Consider the following 24,099-nt stretch of genomic DNA (forward strand, 5'->3'; position numbering starts at 1 on the left):
CTCGATGTGGCCCTATAATACTCCATCGTACAACATGTTACACACTGTTCCTTTAAAAATAATAATCTTCCCTCAGCAAACCATGCCGGGATTCTCGTACAGAGTGAGTGATCCTGTCGAACAGACGATCTTCGGCTGCGTGCAGCTCCAGCTGCTGTGAATCTGTTGAGAGGAAGTGAAGTCTGAAGTCTGAAACAGTCTCCATGGATCCACCCGACAGACTCCCTCTGCTGTGAGGCGAAGACCAGGCCGAGCAGAGCTCCAGGACCAGCAGGAGGACAGTTTAACAGGTCCAGGTCCAGGTCCAGGTCCAGGTCCAGGTCCAGGTCCAGGTGCAGGTCCAGGTCCAGGTGCAGGTCCAGGTGCAGGTCCAGTCTATGTTGTTTTCTTTTGGGTTGTTTTGCAGCCAGTGTGTTTTAGTTCACATCTAGTGGAATATAAAACAATGACTGACCTCAGCTAATCTCTCTCTATCAGCTGCTCCTTTAATAAATATAAACTGATCATTTTAAGATCAGTTTGGTCAACTTTATTTTCTTGGCTCATTAATTAATTAATTAATTATTATTGTTTTGGGCTTCATTTTTAATTAAAAATGTGACTAAGTGGTAGCTTGTTATTATTATTATTATTATTATTATTATTGTTATTATTGACAAATATGTATATTCTGACTGGCATATGCATATAATTTATGACTTTATTCTCGTAATATTACAACTTTTTTTTATTCCCGAAATCTGAGATTTATTTATTATTTAATGGACCAGGTCCAGGTCCAGGTCCTCCTCCAGGTCCAGGTCCAGTTCCAGGTCCAGGTCCAGGTCCAGGTCCCTCCCTGCTGGAAGACATGTGGCTGAACCCGGAGGAGGTTCTGCTGAAGAACGCTCTGAAGCTCTGGGTGACGATGAGGAGCAACGACTTCTTCCTCCTGCAGAGGAGGAGAGGACACGGAGAGACCACCGGCAGGATCACAGGTACAATATATAATATACTATAATATAATATAATATATATACTATAATATAATATAATATATATACTATAATATAATATAATATAATATACTATAATATACTATAATATATATACTATAATATAATATAATATATATACTATAATATAATATAATATAATATACTATAATATATATACTATAATATAATATAATATAATATCCTATAATATAATATAATATAATATAATATACTATATATACTAAATAATAACTAATAAACAGAGGAGAGACCACCGGCAGGATCACAGGTACAATATATATACTATAATATAATATAGTATACTATAACACAAAATAATATATTATAACACAAAATAATATATTATAACACAAAATAATGTACTATAACCCAGCAAAGATACAGAATATATGCTATAACAGAATATAATGTAGTATAACACAGCAGAGACAGGCTAATAAACAGAGACAATGAGAGAGACAGCTGTCAGGATAAACTACAGATATAGAAACAACAGCACTCAGGACTGAAAGGAGATAAAGGAAGATTAAAGAGTTAAACTACACTGAAATCCTGATTATTCCACTCAGGGTTCACTGGAAACCCCCGGCTCCAGATCCTGGTTTATATATTTATATTACTAGAGTCTGCATGGATCATAGTAACCTATTGACTTGATGTTATAACCACTGCTGTAACTCTACAACTCTCAACTGAAGCTTTGTGACCAGAGACACTCATAACGTTTCTATAACAGAGTGTGAAAGTCCTCTGAGTCATTTCTAAACTCTCTCACTTCCTTTAAAGAGGTTTCACTTTGATGAGGCCTTACAGGAGGTCTCTGTCTCTGTCTCTGTCTCTGTCTCTGTCTCTGTCTCTGTCTCAATCACTACTCCTGGTGGACGATATATCGTCCCAGAAATAACTGTGATATGATATGAAACGGTCACTATATCCTGCCAGTAGTGCATGAGACATGTAATCTGAAATAAATCAGGTGTCCTCCGGTGCTCCTAATGGCATCTGCAAGATTTCACAGACCGGCAATTTCATAGTCTCTTTGTGTGTCTTTGAGTCCCTTTGTAGTAGTTTTGTGTGTCTTTGTGGTCTCTTTTTGTCTCTTTGTAGTAGTTTTGTGTCTTTTTGTGGTTGTTTTTCCTCCTTTCATAGTCGCTTTGTGTGTCTTTGTGGTCATTTTTTGTCACTTTGTAGTAGTTTTGTGTCTCTTGGTTGTTTTGCCCCTTTTCATAGTCACTTTGTGTCTCTTTGTAGTAGTTTTGTGTCTCTTTGTGGTTGTTTTGCTCCCTTTCATACAAGCTTTGTGGTCATTTTATGTCTTTGTGGTTATTTTTCGTCACTTTGTGTCTCTTTGACTGAATAGAGACACCATCAACAGTATTAATAGAAAGAGTTGGAACCTTTGTTCACCCAGGAGAGACGATCATAGTTTTAGTTTTGGTTGAGTTTAAAAGCAGTTTCAGATTTGAAAGGACACGCTGCAGAGTGTTAAAGTCAGTCGGCTGATTATAATGCTGCCATCTCTACGCTCTGATTCAGATATTTCTGTTTATCTGTTCCTTGTATTTAGTGATTATTCTCCGGGCTGGTTGCAGCTGTAGCCGTCTGACTGCTTCCCACCGTCGTCTGCTGCTTCCTCCGTCTCTCTGCTTCCTCTCAGTAGGACAGTCCTCACCGACACATTGTCAGCCGTCTGTACAGTAGATTAACGTGACGAGGGACGCTTCATGTCGTTAAACCACAACAGCTCTCTTACACAGTGTCTTCTTTATTCTCCTTCCTCGTGGGGAAACCCGGAGCCGGAGCTCGTCTCATAAACTAGAATAGTAGGAACTTCCTGGCCGGGGTTTTCCTCCGTGTTGCTGTTTGTTCCCATAGTGAGACGGGTGAAGGGTCAAGTCCTGTTGTCAGGTCGTTCAACATTAACTAATTAAACTACGAGCCGCGCTGGAGCAGAGCAGAGCAGAGCCGTCTGTTGTTCTGTAGATCAGATCGGACTCTTGTTGTTTATAGCTGTAGAGATGTGGGCTGTGAAAACACACCGTTGATCACATACTTCCAGCTGGATTTCTGAGAAGGGATGGGCATGTAAACATCTGCAGCCGATCAGCTCCTTCATACCTCTCTGTGTTAACCAAATACTTCATAAAGGTTAACTGTAGTCTCCGTGTCTCCACATCAGTATCCCCCCTCCATTATCAGAGGTGATTCATATTGACTCTTCCTTTCCGGAGAGTTTACCGGTGTGAACGCCTCCAGGTCTTTGTGAGGACAGACGGATGGTTTAGTGTTGCCAGGCTGCCGGGTTCGCAGCTCCAGGCAGCTCGACTTTGACTCTGAGATACGGTTTATGTTTGGCTGAGAGCCAGAAGAGCTGCTGCTGCTGGGGAGGGGGGGGAGGTCTTATCTTCTCACATCTCCACCTGCTGCAGCGCTCCACCTACAGAGCTTATAATACTGCTGGCTTCAGGTTTAACATGGTCCGATGATGAGACACAATGAGCCCCCGGACACGGAGACATGGAGAAGGCTCCAACACCTCTCACATACACCCACTTTAGAGTTGTTTCACCTCTTTTTGTCTCTTTGTGATCATTTTGTGTCCCTTTTCATTCTACAACAACAATCCTACAATTTAATTTCGCGGACGCTTTTATCCAAAGCGACGTACATCTGAGAGTTTGCATGGTCATTTTGTGTCTCTTTGTGGTCCCCTTTTGTTCTCTTTGTAATTGCTTTGCCTCTTTCCAGAGTCACTTTGTGTCTTTGTGGTCATTTTGTGTCTCTTTGTAGTCTCCTTTTGTCTCTTTGTAGTAGTTTTGTGTCTCTTTGTGGTCATTTTTTGTCTCTTTGTAGTAGTTATGTGTCTCTTTGTGGTCATTTTGTGTCTCTTTGTAGTAGTTTTGTGTCTCTTTGTGGTCACTTTGTGTCTCTTTGTGGTCATTTTGTGTCTCTTTGTAGTAGTTTTGTGTCTCTTTGTGGTCATTTTGTGTCTCTTTGTAGTAGTTTTGTGTCTCTTTGTGGTAATTTTTTGTCTCTTTTATAGTAGTTTGGCTGATTCAGGGCTCGGGGGTGGTCATTTTGGGTAGATATAATTATAGTTTATTTTACAACAGTTATTGTAGGAGTCACTGCAGTCAGCACTTCAGTCAGAAGTTACGCTTTATGGAGAATCTGAAAAAAAAAGAATCTGTAAAAGAATAAGAAAATAAATGTGGAAATATAAAGACAAACAATAAAACATAAAATAATAATTATAAGCATTTTCATTTATTTTCACTTTTTTTCTGTGAATATTTATTTATATATTTTTAAATATATATATATATATATATTTTTGCATATAAATTACTCTATTCTTTATTTAAAATAAAGTATATTTGTGCAGGAATTGATTACTCAGCCTCAGCAGGAAGGCCTGACCAAAGCCAGCAGATTGGCTAAGCAATAGGGAAAGGGATAAAAATAAATAAATTATATATATATATATATATTTATATAAAAAAATCTTTGTAATTAATGCAATGTAATTAATTTGTTGCATTTATATAAAAGAAAAATATTGCAAATAGAAAAATGTGTAAATACAAAGAGAAATAAAGAGACAAATAATAAAATATCTAATAATTCTAAGCATTTTCATATATATATATATATATATATGTATATATATATATATATATATATATACATATATATATATATATATATTATTTTGTTGCATTTAAATAAAAGAAAAATATAGCAAATAGCAAAAAGGGGAAATGCAAAGATAAATAAATAAAATAATAAATACACAGGGAAGACAAATAAATAAAATATATATAAAAATAAATAAATATATATATATATATATATATATTTAAAAGATATAAATACATGTATACAGAAATAAATGTGAAAATACAGGAAAATGCCTAGAATTATTATTATATATTGTATTATATGTCTTCCACCTGTATTTATTATTTTATTTATTTCTCTTTATATTTACACATTTATTTCCTCCTTCTTTTGCAGATTTATTCTTTTTTATGGCACTCCTATGACTCCATAACGTTTCACTTCTTTATACAATGCTCCTAAGTTTTTCACCCAGCTCTGCTTTGAACCGTTAAAGTATTTTTGGCAGCATTATCGAGAAAGTCCAACCCTGCATTTCAAAGTTATGAGTGAAGAAGACGAGGGCAGCCAGTCAGATCTGTATCTGTGTGTTCAGCAGAGCCTCCTCTGGTCTGGTACACCACATGGAGAGAAGAGGAAGAGGGACCGGTATCAGTTCTCCTGCAGAAAGGAGGAGGTTGAGTTTATATGATTTAACTTCTTCAGGGTTGTCGGCCTATAAAACCTGCAGAGAGACTTACTGCCGAATAGAAACCTGAATTCATCAGAACGGGATTCACTGGAGGCTTTTATTGTCTTTATGAGAATCAAACTGCTGTTTCAGAGGCTTTTAATGGACAGTAGGGCTGGGCAATATGACCATATATACTGTATCTTCAAAACCATTTGTTTTTGCAAATTACTTCATTTATGCTGATTTTTGTGCTTTATGAATAAGCTTTATTATTATGCTATTATTAGGTTTGTTGTTGCTTATGACAAAAAAGACTATTTATACTATTTAGATACTTCTTTATTGTTAATCAAAAAACACATAAGGACAATAAGGTGTAGATTTTTTTTGCTGTGATACCGAATATCCTCAGAAGTAAAAATGCTTGTGATCTCTTTTTGTCTCTTTGTGATTGTTTTGCCCCTTTTCATAGTCACTTTGTGTCACTTTATGTCTCTTCGTGGTCATTTTGTATCTCCTTGTAGCAATTTTGTGTCTATTGGTTGTCGTTTTGCCCCTTTTCATAGTCACTTTGTGTCTATTTTGTAGTAGTTTTGTGTCTTTGTGGTCATTTTGTGTCTCCTTGTAGTAATTTTGTGTATCTTTGTGGCCTCTTTTTGTCCCTTTGTGGTTGTTTTGTGTCTCTGTGTGGTCTCTTTTTGTCTCTTTGTAGTAGTTTTGTCCCTTTGTAGTAATTTTGTGCTGTGATACCGAATTTCCTCAGAAGTAAAAATGTCGGCACCAGCCGGTAGAGTAGTTGTTCTGGATGAAGGAAAGGCTGAAGTAAAGTAGGGAGAGAGGACTAATTATTGAATTATTAATGATTAATTTCTCCTCCATTGTTGTTGTTCAGCCGATCAGCCATAACATTATGACCACCTGCCTAATAAGGACTCCACTAGACCTCTGAAGGTCTGCTGTGGTATCTGGCACCAAGTCGTCAGCAGCAGATCCTATCTAGCAAGTCCTGTATAAGTTGCGAGGTGGGGCCTCCGTGGATCGGATTTGTTTGTCCAGCACATCCCAGAGATGCTCTGTTGGATTGAGATCTGGAGAATTTGGAGGCCGAGTCGACACCTCCAACTCGTTGCCCACAGTTGATAGATAGATAGAAGTAGGTGCAGCTTCAAGGAAACGCCTGCTATAGGTCATACTATCCTGTAGCTAAACACACAAAATAGACAGTTTACTGGACGATGACTCTGGTCTCTGTGGGGTATGTTTGGATAATTTCAACCCCACCCTGATTGTCTGTGTGTTGTGTCTCTGCAGGTCTCCTGGTGGGGGCGCTGGACACAGTGCTGGACTCCAACGCCAGGGTCACGCCGTTCCGCATCCTCCTCCAGGTCCCCGGATCCCAGATCAGCTGGGTGATCGCCAGCGGTGAGCTCAACCATCAAGACTCCGCCTATCATCAAGTTCATCTCAGATAGTGGTTTTGGTTGTGTACAGTCGTGGTTTGCCTCATTTTTTTTTATTCCTGTACCCTCATCTGACTCTTATCAGGAGCCGCCATAGAGGAGGTGAACAAGCACTGGGACTGGCTGCTCCACAACCTGCTCCACTCTCTGTCTGTGTTTGAGAACAAGGAGGATGTCACCAGCTTTGTCAAAGGAAAAGTCAGGGTAGGTGTGAAACCTGCCGGTATCAGCCTGAATCCTGATGATGTACAGTATGTCCATATAAAGTGATATAATGAGTGAGACTTCCCTCCTCTGCAGGGCCTTATCGCCGAGGAGGTCCGGGGTCGCCAGGCCGCCCAGGAGGAGGAGCCGGAGAAGTTCAGGGAGGTGCTGCTGAAGTTCGAGCTGCACTTCGGCCTCCCCTCGTCGGAGAAGCTGGTGACGTACTACTCGTGCTGCTGCTGGAAGGGCCGGGTGCCTCGGCAGGGCTTCCTCTACCTCAGCATCAACCACGTGGCCTTCTACTCCTTCCTGCTGGGGAAGGAAGGTCTGTACACCAAAGTGAGGGCTCTGATTTTCAAAACAAAAGACCAAAAGACACAAAAGTCACTCCCCACAATTATTATTTTATTTTTTTTAACAAAAACATCCATTGAAACTTCTCAGAATCACTCCAGCAGAATAATTTGATTCTCTATGGAGTCTTAGGAGTGCCCTAAAAAAGAACAAATCTGTAAAAGAATAAGAAAATAAATGTGGAAATATAAAGATAAATAAATAAAAGAATAAATATATGTGGAAGACAAATAATAATATATAAAAGAATAATCATAAGCATTTTCATTTATTTCTGTATATATTTATTTAGATGTTTTAAAATATACATTTATTTTTTTCATACAAATTACTCTTTTTTTTTAAAATAAGGAAAAGTAAGATGATGAAAATAAATAAATTACATTATATAAAAATAAATAATAAAAAATTTAGAAATTTAAATGCAATAAATAAATAAATATTTTTTTTAAATGATATAAATATATACAGAAATAAATGAGCTAATAAATGTGAAATAAATCAAAATGTGTATAATTCTTCTTTTATATTTTATTATATTTATTCTCTTATTTATTCCTCTTTATATTTCCACACCACATTTATTTTCTTATTCTTTTACATATTCATTCTTTAAAAGAAATTTAAAATATTAATTAATTTATTTATTGAATTCAAATTACTCTATTTTTTTGTATTTTTGTTAATATTTATTTTTATATAATGTAATTTATTTTTATCCCTTTACTTTTCCTTATTTTAAAAAAAAACAATAAATACAAGAATAAATAAGTAGAAAAATAGAAATAAATTAATAAATAAATAAATTTGGAATTATGAAGACAAATGTCAAAATATAAAAGAATAATTCTAAACATTTTTTTTTATTTTCACATTTCTTTGTTCATTTAAATCTGTATATATGTATTATATATTTTTTAAATATGTTTATTTATTTTTGCATATAAATTACTATTTTTCCCTAAAATAATTATTTATTTATTTTTATGTTATATCATTTATTTGTTTTGGTATAAGATATAATTCAAGGAGAGAAGTCTTCCAGATCATTTCAGGTCTTTTTTTAAAACTAATTTTCATCCTCGCGACACAAAAGTATGTTTCTTGTAGCATCTTTTAATTCACAATTAGCAACTGAATTTTCACAAACTTTACACTTTGAGTTGTCGGAGGTTTGTGCTTGATTTGTTTCCTACTATTAGAAAAGTTTCATATAAATTAGTTTGACCACAGGATGGAAACACGTGATGACCATAAGGTGGTTACGGTACTGTAATAATATTTTTCTCCTCTCCAGTCAAGTTCGTGATTCCCTGGGCGGAGGTGACGCGGTTGGAGCGGGTCTCCACCAGTCTGATGACGGAGGCCATCCGGATCAACACGCGGCAGCGGCAGAGGGAATTCTCCATGTTCCTGAACCTGGACGAGGCGTTCGGGGTCATAGGTCAGCTGGCTGACATCGCCCTCAGGCGGCTGCTGGACAGCGAAGGCCTGGAGCTGGACCGAGTCCTGCAGCAGCCCACTCGCATCACCAAGAGGTCAGTTAGTCAGCGCCGGTTCTGCTTTCTCTGACGGCCTCGTCGTGAACACGCTGTCAGTTTAACATCTTGTTTGTTTCAGCACATTTCAGCTCAAGTATCAGGTGAATTCATAAATATCTGTTTAATTAGCTAATGGATGACATCAAGGATGAAAACATTACGGCGAAGTGTTAGGGCCACATTGAAGGAAAAAAATAAATCTGAGATTTCGTGAATAAAGTTGTAATATTACAAGAATAAAGTCATAACTTTACGAGAAAAAAAGTCGTAATACTACGAGAATAAAGTCCTAACTTTACGAGAAAAAAATTTGTAATATTACGTGAATAAAGTCATAACTTTACGAGAAAAAAATTCGTAATATTACGTGAATAAAGTCATAACTTTACGAGAAAAAAATTCGTAATATTACGTGAATAAAGTCATAACTTTACGAGAAAAAAAGTCGTAATATTACGAGAATAAAGTCATAACTTTACGAGAAAAAAAGTCGGAAAATTACTACTTTATAATATTATGACTTTATTCTCATAATCTCAGATTTATTTTTTTTCCTCAATGTGGCCCTAATACTTTAAACTTTCTGTTTCAGTTATAGACATGTGTATAAGCCTCAACAGATGGCAGAGATAAGACATCGTCTTGTTATTTTATTTTCTTGTTGTCAGGGGTTTTTACATTTATTGTATGTTTTCTGTAAATCATTTTGCAACGAACCGTACTTGACCTTGATTAGAAGGCACTTTTACTCACATGCAGCATTCCTCCTCAGATGCCACTGAGACGTACGGGGTTAATTATTTCTGTCTCTGTTAAAACCTCAAAACCATAACAGGAAGTAGAGTTGAAAGTAAACCGCCGAGCTACGGAGCAGATGTATGAGTTGGTGTCAAAACCACAATACCTACATATTTGAATAGCAGATGTATTTACAGTAGATAAGGTTGATCTGAGCGAATACAAGTGAAGAGATGGAAACTGAAAAAAGGAAGTAAAAGAAATGAAAAAAAGTACATGATGCAAGGGACACAGAAAGCTAGTGAAATGAGTGCAGCTCTCAGGTCTGTTTGTTTTACTCACCAGATGGAGGAGTTTATGAGTAAACAGTGGAAGTGGAAGAAGACTAGAACATACATAATAAAGTCACATGATGTTGTTGTCCAGGTGGTGATATACTGTACAGTAGGACTAAAGGACAGTGTTTGCAGAGGCTTCAAATTAGATTTTATTTATTTTATTATTTTTATTATTTTTATTTTATTTATTTTATTTATTTTATTTATTTTATTTATTTTATTTATTTTATTTATTTTTAAATAAATAAATGTGGAAATATAAAGAGAAATAAATAAAAACAATAAATAAATGTGGAAGTATAGAGAGAAATAAATTAAACAATAAATAAGTAAATAAAAAAATCTGGTAATTTAAAGAGAAATAAAAAACATAAATAAAAGTGGAAATATAAAGAGAAATAAATAAAACAATAAATAAATGTGGAAATATAGAGAAAAATAAATAAATGCAGAGGCTTCAAATTAGATTTTATTTTGAGTTTACTTCCTAGCCTTGTTCTGTAGTAAATCATCACGCATAACAACAGACAAACTGTGTTGTATCTCCTCTCTGTGTGTTTGTTGTTCTTGTGACTTTGCCGGGATCTTTCATGCTGGATTTTGTTCAACGTTTCCAAAAATGGAGCATTTGTTCAGTTCAGAACTGAAGTCACGCTTTCATTAGCTGATTGGCATCAACTGCTTCCATCATGCTTCACCACCAGTTGCTCATTCACCAGCTTCCTGGCTACCAGCTGACTACTAACGATGTCCAATCATATCGATACAGACGCACAGCGCGACCATTATAACGTTGTTTTCTCCACCACACTAACATCCATTATTTAATGTAGTTTTTAGTAAAAGTGAATGAGAGGCATACATTTTTTGCGGCTTTGTGTCCGGGTATAGGAATGCCATAAAAAAAGAATAAATCTGTAAAAGAATAAGAAAATAAATAATGAAATATAAATAGAATAAAATCAAAGAATAAATAAATAAATGTGGAAATATAAAGAGAAAAAAAATCAAAGAATATATAATTAAATAAATGTGGAAATACAAAGAGAAATAAATAAAAGAATAAATAAGTAAATAAAAAAAACTGCTAATTTAAAGAGACATAAATAAGTAAATAAAAAAATCTGGAAATATAAAGAGAAATAAAAAGTAAACAATAAATAAATGTGGAAATATAAAGAGAGAAAAAATGAAAGAATAAATAATTAAATGTGGAAATATAAAGAGAAATAAATAAAAGAATAAATAAATGTGGAAATGCAAAGAGAAATAAATAAAAGAATAAATAAGTAAATAAATAAAAATGGTAATTTAAAAAGACATAAATAAGTAAATAAAAAAATCGGGAAATATAAAGAGAAATAAAAAAAATCAATAAATAAATCTGGAAATATGAAGAGAAATAAATTAAACAATAAGTAAATGTTTAAATATAAAGAGAAATCAATAAAATAATAAATTAGTAAATAAAAAAATCTGGTTATTTAAAGAGACATAAATAAGTAAATAAAAAAATCTGGAAATATAAAGTGAAATTAAAAAACATTTATTTGTGTATATATGTATTCATTTATATTAAAAACATCTGTATTTATTTAATTATTTATTGTATATACATTTTCCTATTTTTTTCTTCACACTTTTTGTTTTTTATCTATTTATTTTCATCCCTTTATATTTCCTTATTCTCTTTCCTATTACTTCTGCCTATATTTCCCTTTATTTATTGTTTCATTTATTTCTTTTTATATTTCCACATATTCTTACTTACCTATTTATTGTTTTATTTCTTTTTATATATCCACACATTTTTATTTACTTATTTATTCTTTTATTTATTTATTTTTATACTTCCACACATTTTAATTTACTTATTTATTCTTTTATTTATTTTTATATTTCCAAACATTTTATTTACTTATTAATTATTTTATTTATTTTTATATTTCCACATATTTTTATTTACTTATTAATTATTTTATTTATTTTTATATTTCCAAACATTTTATTTACTTATTAATTATTTTATTTATTTTTATATTTCCACATATTTTTATTTACTTATTTATTTTTTTATTTATTTTTTTATTTCCACACATTTTTATTTACTTATTAATTATTTTATTTAATTTTATATTTCCACATTTATTTTTTATTTTTTACAGATTTATTCTTTTTTATGACTCCATATTTACCAAGCTACATCTGTGTGTCATCTTCCTCCCAGGATCCTCGAGGAGCAGGCTTTGAGGGAGTACGTCCTGGCTCTGTTCCGGCTCCCCCGTGGCGAACGACTCCACGAGGTGGCGTCCTGTTCGGTGTGGACGCCACACGCCCGCTGCCACACGGCCGGGACCCTCTACACCACCGACAGCTACCTGTGCTTCTCCAGCCGAGAGGAAGGCAACTGCATCCTGCTCATCCCCCTCTCAGAGGTACCGTACCCAGGCTAGTGAGCCCAACCTGAGGTGGTCTACATGAGGCATTATTGTATTGTTTATTGTTTATTTGCTTTGCACAATTTAAGACTATACAACATAACCAAAAAAATAAATGAATAATATACAGTGCAGGAAGAGGCAAAAAAATCCACTGGGCTTATCTGAGATTAAAATTAATATAAAGAAAAAATATGACTACATCATAGTGATAACAAACAATTAGGACAAGATATATATAATAACAATAACAATACAGTAAATATATAAAAAAAAAAGACAAGTATGTTGCGTGGATGTGTGTGGTTAGTGTTTGTGAGGAGGATATTGATTTATATATCTATAATGATTTCTGGGCAATCGTAACCAAACAACATTGTGATTGGGAACAAATAAAAAACATAATAACAGATGCATGGACAACATGGGGAAAAGCAATTACGCAATTTGTATGTTTCTAGTCTAACAGATGGTGCTTCTCTTCAAGTCTAACATTTCCCTCAAATAAACTAGGTCTTATGAATTATACAGCTGAACTACAGCCATATAATACTGACTGTAAAGGTTTACAGGAAGTGAGCAGCAAAAGTTAATTGGTCCAGGTCATGTGATGTATTTTTTATTATTTAATTATGACCACCTGAGCATAGAAACCTGGTAAAATTTTCCAACCGCCGTTAGAGAGGTGTGTTATAGGAATTTTGGGATGCTGAAAACTGATGAGAGACAACATCTTCAGGCAGAAGAAGCTGCCTAAAAAGAAACATTTCTCCTCGTCCCGTCTGACTTTTCCAGCCTGTTAGTGAATGAAATCAGTGACGTTACAGTTTCAGGTCCGCTTCCTCTTCGTCCTGAGTGACTTTAATCAGAGAGACTTTCTGTGTTTAGTTCCTATAATGTATTTTAGGTGAGTTTGTTAAACAGTCTGTGTTTACTCTGCCTGTTGCTGGTTAAAGAGTAACACCGACTGGATAATGTTCACACTCTAACACATTATAGTGTAGAGGGGAAATGATAGACAGCTTGCATGTTTGCTTAGCTTTAAAGGACAAGTTCAACCTTTTAGAAATCACTGCAGAAACACAAGTAGTCAAAAATATCATAACACTTCATATAAAACAGTCACACTAGTTCAGTGAGACATAGGGACTTGTTTTTCATCTTGAATATCTTGTTAAGTGAAGCATTACAGGCTCATTATGATACACAACACGTCCTAATACTAGTGACATGAAGCTCAAAATGAGTTTTAGAGGCTAATTTCAAGATTTCTTTTTATCTTGAAAGGCCTAAATATGTATTACATCTTATTTCAAGAAATCTTACCAAGTGAATTTTTTACAAGCAAAACCTCCTTGTATTCGTTGTTTTTTTTTATTTACTTTTGAAGTGGCCTTTTTATTTCCAGTGAAATTCAGAAGAATAAATGAGATATATACATATATTTGCATAAAACAAGCCCACTCCCATGTTGATAAGAGTATTAAATACTTGACAAATCTCCCTTTAAGGGACATTTTGAACAGATAAGAACTGTGTGATTAATGTGATTAAATATTTGAATGGATTGACAGCCCTAGTTTGAAGCTCTCGGCCTTTTTGAGTTGTGAAAGCAGAGATTAGCAGCCAGTCTGTTCGTGCATGCCGTCTTTCCTCCACTGCTGCAGTTTAATCCTCCATTTCCTCTGTTTTCTGTTGGAGCATTGTCTTGGAAAAGTGTAATCACTTCCTCCCACTTAATCTGTTACTGCTAATAAAGATGAATTCCCCTTCTGCTCCTCCAGATTCTCTTCAACCTCTCGTATAGTCTCTTTCATTCCTGCAGAGCTGAGCTGTAACTGTTTTATCTCTTATCTCTAAGTTAAATACACTTTTAGTATGAAAGCAACGTGTCATGGAGAAGTTGTCACATTATTGATATTTCTTAAATCTAGATTATTTATGTTGATGATCTGAGAAGCAAAGTTAATTCATATTGTGATAATTGATTTTGGTGTTTTAGTACTTCAATTGATTGTTGTTTCCTCCATGTTGTCGCCAGGTGTTGTCCATAGAGAAAGCGGAGAGCACCAGCGTGCTTCCCAACCCCGTCATCGTGAGCATCCGGACCAAGAAGGCCTTCCAGCTGATCGAGCTGCACGACCGAGACGAGCTGGTGGAGAACCTGAACTCCAGGCTCAGAGCGGTGCAGTGGAAACAGTCCATGTTCCGCAGCAAGAGAGACGGCAAGAGGAGTGTGGTACGTGCGATGTTTTTATTATTTCATATATTCTATTTTCCATCTACTTAACGTTAATTTCACTCTGAACGATCTGATTTTTCTGGAAGAACTGTAGATCACAAACTTGTTGGGTGCTCTTGCAAATCAGGGAAAAATCTGGATGAACAGGAAGGCAGTCCAGAATCTTAGAACAAGTGACAACAAGGAAGGAAATATTAAAAAGCCTTTATTATAGTCACTAAATTATTAAAAAAGCCAACATGTTTCGACCATCCTAACCAAGACCTATAGTGGTTGGTTGTTTTTTAATGATTTATATATATATTATATTTATTTTTTATATTATCTTTTTAAATTATTTAGCCACTATAATAAAGGCTTTTTAATATTTCATTCCTTGCTGTCACTTGGTCTAAGATTTAAAGTGCCTGGATTGCCTGTTTATCCAGATTTTTCGGGAACTTAGCATACAGTATAATAAGAAATGTACCCATCAACATTTAAGCTGACCAGTCACTAAAAGAGAAACAAAATAAATAAATCAATAAATATATTACTTGATAAATAAATACATGTAGTTAAATAGAGCAAAAAATAATATTAAAAATAAATGTAGCCATTAATCAATTGGTAAAATGTGACATAAAATTATATTTCTGTTTTAATTTGCTTCTTTATTTATTTATCTTTGTAGTAATTCAATTTTGTATTTACTCTTGTTAAATTTAAATTAAAATTTTAAATGTTTTATTAATTTTAAATCAATTCTTTATTTTTTTATTTTTGCATTTTTGCATTTATTTTTTTTTCATTTAAAATTTATTTTTGCTTTTTTATTTATTTTAAATTCATTTTTTAATGTATGTGTTTATATATGTATTTATGCATTTATTTATTTATTTTTGCATTTATTTTTATTTATTTAAAATTTATTTTTGCTTTTTTTTCAAATTTATTTAATTTATTTTTTATTCATTTTTAAATGTATGTATTTACATATGTATTTATGCATTTATTTTTTTATTTCTGCACGATTTTTTCCAATTACAGCAAGCAGTCGTTGGCAATGAAAATCTTTGGTCTGTGGTTCCCTTCAACAATACTCAATAAAATATGTAAAGTAAAATGAGAATCAAAGACATAAAGTCATAAATATAGAATAAGTAAAATATACATTTGTGGAAGGCAGGATTATTACAGATTTCAGACATCGCCTTCATTTTGTAAATATTCTGTGTATATATGTCGGTTTATTGTTTGAAAAAGAACCTCAGTTACTGTTCATACAAGTAGATAGGACATTTATAACACTCTCTACGCAGCTAATACACTTGTTTAGCCTTGCGTAAAGGGCACATAAGAAAAGAGACATAAGACTCCGTCAGTAGAGGTCATCCATCATGAACATCATTTCACAACTGTATTATTTTTGTATTCCTCTCAGAGCGCCCCGACGCCGTACTACACCTTCTACTACGATACGGGCCACTCCGATGAAGAGGAGATAGAGGAGCAGGTTCTACGTAACACCGTCAACAGCGAGGCTCTGATGACGGCGTTCCACCAGAACCAACCAGGAACCAACGGCAACAAGGTGGAGTGGAGTCTCTTATCTCATCTGCCAACGACTCGTTAATGGATTTAAATGGAGTTAAGTCAGAGGATTTGAAACAAGTCAACATCTGAATATCTGCTGTGTCTTTATATATATATATATAAATAGAGCATGGAGAAGGTGAAGGAGCGTCTGTGGGAGGATCATTTCTCGGAGTTCGGTCGCGGCGTCCACATGTTCCGCACAGACAAGATCCAAAGACTTGTTGCCATGGGGATACCAGAGTCGCTGCGAGGGGAGCTGTGGATGACACTTTCTGGTAAGAGAGAGATGGAGGAGTTAAGGTAGATGTTAAGGTTATCAGCATCTTAAACACAACCTGTTTATTTACCGTATCTCTTCCTGTGGTTTGTTTTATGCAGACGCGTCCTCAGAGCTGGAGTCCCACCGGGGTTACTACGCCAGCCTGGTGCAGAAGTCGATGGGTCACAGCAGCCTGGCCACGGAGGAGATAGAGCGGGACCTTCACCGCTCTCTGCCGGACCATCCCGCCTTCCAGAACCCCACCGGCATCGCTGCGCTGAGACGCGTCCTCACCGCCTACGCTCACCGCAACCCCAAGATCGGATACTGTCAGGTAGGAGCTGATGGTCTGGGGGAGTTCAGAGATAATGATGTGACTGAACAGTTATTACTGCAGTATGGGGTTTACTGTAATCGCAGTAGGGCTGGGCCAGGGGTCAGCAACCTGCGGCTCTTCAGCTCCTCTCCAGTGGCTCCCGGTGACGACGGTACGACGGAGTATTAGGGCCACTTTGGGGAAGAAAAAAAAAATTGGAGATTTCGAGAATAAAGTCATAATATTATAAAGTAGTAATTTTACGTGTTATTTTCTTTTTTCTCTTAAACTTCTGACTTTATTCTCGTTATATTACGACTATTTTCTCGTAATATTCTGACTTTATTCTGGAAATCTCTGATATTTTTTCCCTCAATGTGGCCCTAACACTCCGTAGTACATTGTCTCTTTGGCCCTCACTGCATTAGACTTATATACTATATACTTAGACTATAAACTGTGTTACCTTCATCACAATGATCACATGTTTTGCGGCTCCAGAAAGATTTTTTTTTTGCCAAAAATGGTTCCTTTGATAGTAAAGGTTGCTGACCCCCAATATAAAAGTCTGTTCCTGGCTACATGCTGTATAATAATAAACTCCATGCTAATAATGACCTCTGACCTTCCTCCCTTGTGTCCAGTCTATGAACATCCTGGCGTCGGTGCTGCTGCTCTACGCTAAAGAAGAAGAAGCGTTCTGGCTGCTGGTGGCGGTTTGTGAGAGGATGCTCCCCGACTACTTCAACCGCAGGGTCATAGGTGAGAGGTCAGGGGTCACAAAGAGCTTTATTTAATTTACAGTAGCTGCTCCTTGTTTAAAGTCACATAACCACAGCGTGTTGTGTCGTTTATTTTGTCTTCCTTTCAGACACCAAACAACCCAAAAGGCTTATTTTAGGCTTCTGAAATAAGAGCTCATTTCCTGTGTTTGTCAAAGCAGTTTATTTATGACAAGCGAGGCGCTTCTGAACCAATTTCCTCTTCCTTTTAATATCCACATGTTTCTGTTTATCCCTGAAACGGCATGTGATTGTGTTCTGAGAATTTGTATGAGTTATTTTATCTTTCTATTAGTGTTAATAATTATATAATAACACAGAAGAAACAAAAAACAACAAAGAATTTATCCTTTGTCAGAATATGTGTAACACATTATGTCTAAATGCATGTTTTTATAGTATTTGTATTGTAATTTTCTTCTATTCTAAATTCATGTTTATTGATTTTTGTACTTTTATTTTTAATTTAAATATCTTTTTTTATGATTATGTTATGCACCAATACACCAAAGCAAGTTCCTTGTACGCTAATTAATTAATTAATTAATTAATTAATTAATACATTTTGCCAATTTTAATTTTTCTGTATGCCTGCTTGTGTTTCAGCAACATGTCAAACTTTATTTCATTTTTATTTTTAATTTTTTTATACTTTATTTTTCCCCTTTTTTTCGAGATTGTTTTCGTATATGCAATTTACAGTTTGTAATTACAATAGTTTATAAACCAATTTTGAAGTGGTTGGGCTTAGAAACAAACACAATAAGTACACTAGAGAAAAAAAAATTTAATAAAAAATAATAGAATAAAATTATTAAAAATTATAAATAATTATAATAATAATAAAAAGAGAAAAAAAAATAATAGTAATAATAATAATAATAGTAAATTAAATAAAAAAAATTAAGTTTAATGATTTGTTTTTGTTTTTTTGCAGACAAACATTAAAAACATTCATCATTTTGATAACTGAGATGTTGTATCATGGAGCCTCCCTGTAACCCCGTCCACACCATCAGACCTCCACTAACACACTCCTCCATGCTTGTTGCCTGTTTGACTCCGTTATCCCCTCTTTACAGGAGCTCAGGTGGACCAGTCGGTGTTTGAGGAGTTGATCCGGGAGCGTTTGCCGGAGCTGGCTGAACACGTCCCCGACCTCTCCACCCTCTCCTCCGTCTCCCTCTCCTGGTTCCTCACCCTCTTCCTCAGCGTCCTGCCCTTCCACAGCGCCGTCCGCGTGGTCGACTGCTTCTTCTACCACGGAATCAAAGCCATCTTCCAGCTGGGTTTGGCGGCGCTGGATGCCAACGCTGCTCAGCTCTCCGCCAGTACTGACGACGGACAGGCACTCATGATTCTCGCCAGGTAGATACACCAGACATGCATAGTTTTACTCAAAATGAAAGACATTTAAAAAATATCATTTAAACTAATTAGCTAATTTATGGCTGTGTTGCATATTGTACTCTTGGTGTTTCCCTCTGGAGCAGTCTACTGTATGGCAAAAAAAAATCCTATGTGGTTAAATCTTTAATTTTAGGTATTAATGATTCAAGTAACTATTCATTTATGGAGTCACAAGAGTGCCATACAATTTTTTTTTAAAAATGTGAAAATACAAAGAGTAATAAATGAAAGAATAAATACATGTGGAAGACAAATAATGAAATATATAATAATAATCATTAGCATTTTCATTTATTTTCAGATTTATTCGTTGTTTTTTACTATTTTTTTTTTTTATATTTAATTGTAATGTATTTATTTTTATCCCTTTTGTTTTTCCTGATTCTTTTCCTTATTGCTTTTGCTATTTCTTGAAGGGCCAAGCTGTCAATCAACTGGCTTTGGGCGGGCCTTCCTGCCCAGGCTGAGTAGTCAATTCCTGCACACATATACTCTATTTTAAATAAAAATAGAGTAATTTATATGCAAAACATAAATAAATATTTTTAGAAATATATAAATAAATATATAGAGAAATAAATGAGCAAAAAAAATAAAAATAAATGAAAATAGTTATAATAATTATTTTAGATTTCATTATTGTCTTTATATTTCCACGTTTATTTTCTTATTTTTTTAAATATTAATTTTTTTATAGCACTCCTGTGACTCCATATTCAGCGACTACGAGGAGCTGCTTTGCTGCACATATATCATAAATATGTAGAAATGGCTGTAAAAATTATTATTGTGGGTTTTGTCCTTAAATGTTAATTAAAAGGAAGCTGTTATTGTGTTTTTAAATCTCTCTAATTTATTAAAAGAGGTACAGCCAATCAGAGAGAGGAGCCTGTTGCACATTTACAACCTGGTTTCATGTATTAAACCTTTTTTATGAATGGAGCGAATGGGATTACGTTTGTGTTTGAATATGTGAACCCTCTTTACTCTGCAGTTTTCTGGACCAGGTTGGAAGTGAGGTGTCGTCTAGTCCTCCGTCCTCGCCGCCGTCCTCGCCGCCTGCTGCTGACGAGACCAGCAGCAGCGACGGGGGCGATATCTCCACCGTGGGACACACGAACATCACCGACCTCATCAACGAGTCCTACGAGGTGAGATGCACACAAATGGCTGCCGTTCACCCTTTAATTCACTGAGTTTTACGTAGTGATTTTAATATAGTAGTTGTGCATCGGTTATCATTCCAGTAACTCTTTGTGTTTCCTGCTGTCAGAAATTCGGAGACCTGACGGTGAGGCAGATCGAGAGGCTTCGCTGTCGACACAGAATCCGAGTGCTGCAGTCTCACGAAGACACCACCAAAGAAAACGCTGTGAGCACACGGAGAATATAAATGTCACCGTGTCTGATTTTTAAAACGTAAGAGTTCAGCATCATGTCAGACCTCCATCTCTTCCCTCTGTGTGTGTCTGTGCAGTTGAGGGTGGTGAATCCAGATGTTTCCATCTCTCCAGAGAACCTGTCCGACGTCTACGACCTCTTCAAGGTATCTTCTCATCCCTCCTCCAGTTTCATCAACACATTTAGAGAATTTGAGGTTCATAATTCTTTTCCTCTCCCCCTCCAGACGGAGCACTTCATCAGTCTGTACTGGGGTGACAGCAGCTCGGCGGCGGCAGCGGAGGCGGCGGCGTGGCGTTACGGTGACTCCGGTCGCTCCTACATGGAGCGGCAGTACCGACTGGACCGGCCCCAGTTCAAGAGCCTGTACGGGCTGCTGGCGCCGTGGCCCGGCGGCAACAACCAGCACGCCGACACGCTGGCCAACCGAACCTTCACCCTACTGGACCAGGACTGCGACACCCTGGTCACCTTCAAAGATTTCTCTGGCTGGTTGGGTAGGTAGACGGACAGGAAGAAGCACGGCAGATTGAGACACACATGATCCCTTACATAAAAGAGTATTTTAGCAGCTGGCACTGGAGTTGATCCCGGATCCAAAATTATAATGTTCTCAAAGAAATAATAGCTTCAGAGACAGACCAAGTCTGTTTTTTTAATATCACAAAAAATAATACAGAGATAAATAAGTTTGGGGATATATATACATACAGTATATATAATGCATAAATAAATAAATGCTTAATCACATAAATAAATACATACATTTAAAAATAAATAAAAAAAAAAATACATAAATAAATACAACTAAATGCAAAAATAATTAAATACATTTTAAAATTCATAAAAATAAATACATAAATAAAAATAAATGCAAGAATAAATATATACATTTTAAAATTCATAACAATAAGTACATAAATAAAAATAAATGCAAAAATAAATAAATACACTTTCGAATTCATTAAAATAAATGTGTGAATAAATAAAAGTGGAAATTAAACAGAAGAGTAAATAAATAAGGGAATTAATACAAAGGCAAATAAATAAATAAATAAAAAAAACTGAAATATCAATTTATGTCAAATGTTTTTCAATTAATGACTACATTTATTTTTTATATTATTTTTGCTACTTTTAATGGCATATTTATTTATTTATTCATTTATTCTCAATTTTTGCAGGCTCCGTCTTCCATAATTTCTGCCCCCGATGTTTGAAATTTGTCCATACACAACCACACTATTTTCTTTTGCCCCCTTGATTTAGTTTTATGGGGAAAATACCTTGAATTTATAGACAATTTTGCCCCCTGATTATTTGTGAAGCTGCTTCTATGTGATAAAAATGATTTGAGTTAAAAGCTCAACACTGTTGAGTCACATTATAAAAACAACGGAGTATAAAACAGACATTTCTTTACATAAAGATGCATCGAAGACCTTCAAGCCTCCCTGTGTCACTGTATTATGATTCGAAGACTGAAACAGGAGAAGGTGTTGCACGTGATTTGTTTTAACCCTTTACTATCTCTCTCTCCCTCTCAGACACTTTGTACTGTGAAGAGCTGAATGAGAAAATAAGGCTGCTGTACCGTCTGCACATCCCACCAGGTTATTCACTCTGTTAATATGATGGAAGTCATGGGGAGTTTCTAGCTGCAGTCGGGGCTGTAATTAACTGATTTACTTTATTGTGTGTGTGTCTGCAGCTCTGACAGAAAGTGAGGATGACCCCTCTCTGATGAAGAGCCCCCTGATGTCCACAAACAGACCCCTCTACGTTAATCTGCCCTCTGGTCGGTGCAAACACACTCAGTCATTTATTATTAGCTAAACGCACAAGCAGCTTTTATGTGTTTTAAAGGTTGATTTAAATATGTGTTCCTCCAGGTGATGAAGGTGAAGTGAAGGATTACCAGGAGCAGCTGAAGCAGATGCTGCAGGATCTGGTGAAAGAGAGGGAGAAGGATGTGGAGAAGCCTCTGAAGCTCATGAACCAGGTACTGGAAACACGCTGCACTAGTGCTTTACTACGTGATCTCTAAGTGATGCTTCCTTTACTTCACCCTTAAAGTCTGTATGCATGTAGTCTCTGTCACTATGATTACTATGACTGCTTTATGACATTTTTGAGGACATACTATAATATGACTTTTAATGGGATTTTTTTACGACACAATATACTGTGAGTTTTTTGATGACATACTATAATATAACTTATTTATGGCACTTTTTATGACATACTATGCTAGGACATTTAATTACATTTTTATATGACGTACTATACTATGACTTTTTCATCAAAAACGTCATGAACAAGTCATATTATAGTATGTCGTCAAAAAATGCCAAAAAAATATTTTTTTTGTCCGTCTACTAATATATGTTGGCTAATTGTTTAAGAACCAATCTCTTAGTTTATGTATAACATTTTAAAGAAACTATATACTATGACTGTTTCATGATATTTTGACAACATACTATACGATGACATTTAGTTACATTTTTTCTGACGTACTGTACTATGATTTTTATATGACATTTTTTATGACATACTATACGATGACTTTTTATGGAACTTTTTATGACATACTATACTATGACATTTAATTACATTTTTTACAACCATCTATACAATACAATAACTATATACTTTTTTTGTGACATTTTTATGGATTAATTTGCAATTAATTAACAGTCTATAACGTGTCAGAAAATATAAAAAAAATTCTAAGAACCAATGGGGATGTCTTTAAATTGCTTGACCTACTGTCCATAACACAAAGATATTACATTTACACTGAATGATAAAACAGAAAAGTTGCAAATTGTTATATTTGAAAAAGCACATTTGCTTGGAAAAATGACTTTTTTACTTATAGATTCATTAATCAAAAATGTTTAATAATTTGAGTTATCTCATAGTTAATGTAAATAAATGACATCATGTGATGAACACTGATATCAACTCTCTCCATCTCTTCCTCTGCAGCGCGAGTTCATCCAGTTCTGTAAGACGCTCTACAGCATGTTCCACGGGGAACCGGAGGAGAACGACCTCTTCCATGCCATCGCCACCGTGACGAGTCTGGTGCTGCAGATCGGCGAGGCCGGCCACCGTGCACAGAGCTCGGGGTCAGAGGTGACCACTGAAGAAGCTGGTGGGGTCGACGCCAGCAGGGGCGACGGGAGATCAACAGCACAGGACGATGAGTGGACGGTCAGCTACGCTCAGATCCTGGCGTCGCTGCTCACCGAACAGGCGCTGGTGAACTTCTTCGAGAAGCCTGTGGATCTGTCCGCCAAAATCACAGAGGCCAAGGAGAAGCAGTATCACCAGCGGGCCGGTCTGCTCACACTGCAGCAAGGGACCAGATGACTCCAATGTGAAGCCAAATTTGAGAACCACAAAATCAGGATGCAGCCAGGAAGCTAAAGAGCCTTAAAGTTATCTGTGACATTTACTAAATCAATAGTATGACTGTCAGCAGCCTGGGACTCTCTGAACTCAGAACATTTTGAGCCAAAAAGACAGTTTTCAAGCTCCAAATCTCCAGCAGCAGGCCATGTGATGGTCGACTCGCCGGTATCGGCGACATTAGATCATTTTGTGCTGGAAAAACTAATTATTGCCTTCTTTACGTCACCACCAGGATGCCTGCAGTTAAACTGTGTCAATACATTCTTATATAAAGTGTTTATTAAAGGTTGATCAATAATTTACTAACTCTGTATAAGCCATTA

At 35.5% G+C, this 24,099-nt stretch overlaps 1 protein-coding gene across 1 annotated transcript; it reads left to right on the forward strand.

Annotated features, from left to right (window-relative positions):
• Window positions 1-73: 73 nt before the first annotated feature.
• Window positions 74-24,078, forward strand: LOC119500636 (TBC1 domain family member 8). Its single transcript, XM_037790469.1, has 21 exons — window positions 74-362; window positions 771-977; window positions 6,604-6,714; window positions 6,838-6,956; window positions 7,053-7,281; window positions 8,608-8,848; window positions 12,155-12,362; window positions 14,407-14,604; window positions 16,031-16,180; window positions 16,310-16,460; window positions 16,564-16,778; window positions 17,405-17,522; window positions 18,625-18,910; window positions 19,947-20,103; window positions 20,226-20,324; window positions 20,430-20,498; window positions 20,580-20,850; window positions 21,901-21,966; window positions 22,065-22,151; window positions 22,246-22,355; window positions 23,348-24,078. The coding sequence occupies exons 2-21, from the start codon at window positions 851-853 to the stop codon at window positions 23,732-23,734; spliced, it is 3,399 nt and encodes a 1,132-aa protein (XP_037646397.1). The 5' UTR covers window positions 74-362; window positions 771-850; the 3' UTR covers window positions 23,735-24,078.
• The last annotated feature ends 21 nt before the right edge of the window (window positions 24,079-24,099 follow it).

This window comes from Sebastes umbrosus, chromosome 13 (genome assembly GCF_015220745.1).
Source record: "Sebastes umbrosus isolate fSebUmb1 chromosome 13, fSebUmb1.pri, whole genome shotgun sequence".
In the NCBI taxonomy this organism is placed as follows: domain Eukaryota; kingdom Metazoa; phylum Chordata; class Actinopteri; order Perciformes; family Sebastidae; genus Sebastes; species Sebastes umbrosus.

What these genes read in the sequence shown, in the direction of transcription:
- LOC119500636 (XM_037790469.1), top strand. Translation starts at nt 851, where the DNA reads ATGTGGCTGAACCCGGAGGAGGTTCTGCTGAAGAACGCTCTGAAGCTC. An exon ending in ACACCACCAAAGAAAACGCT is followed by an intron (nt 20,325 to 20,429) that starts GTGAGCACACGG and finishes GTGTCTGTGCAG; the next exon opens with TTGAGGGTGGTGAATCCAGA. An exon ending in CCGTCTGCACATCCCACCAG is followed by an intron (nt 21,967 to 22,064) that starts GTTATTCACTCT and finishes GTGTGTCTGCAG; the next exon opens with CTCTGACAGAAAGTGAGGAT.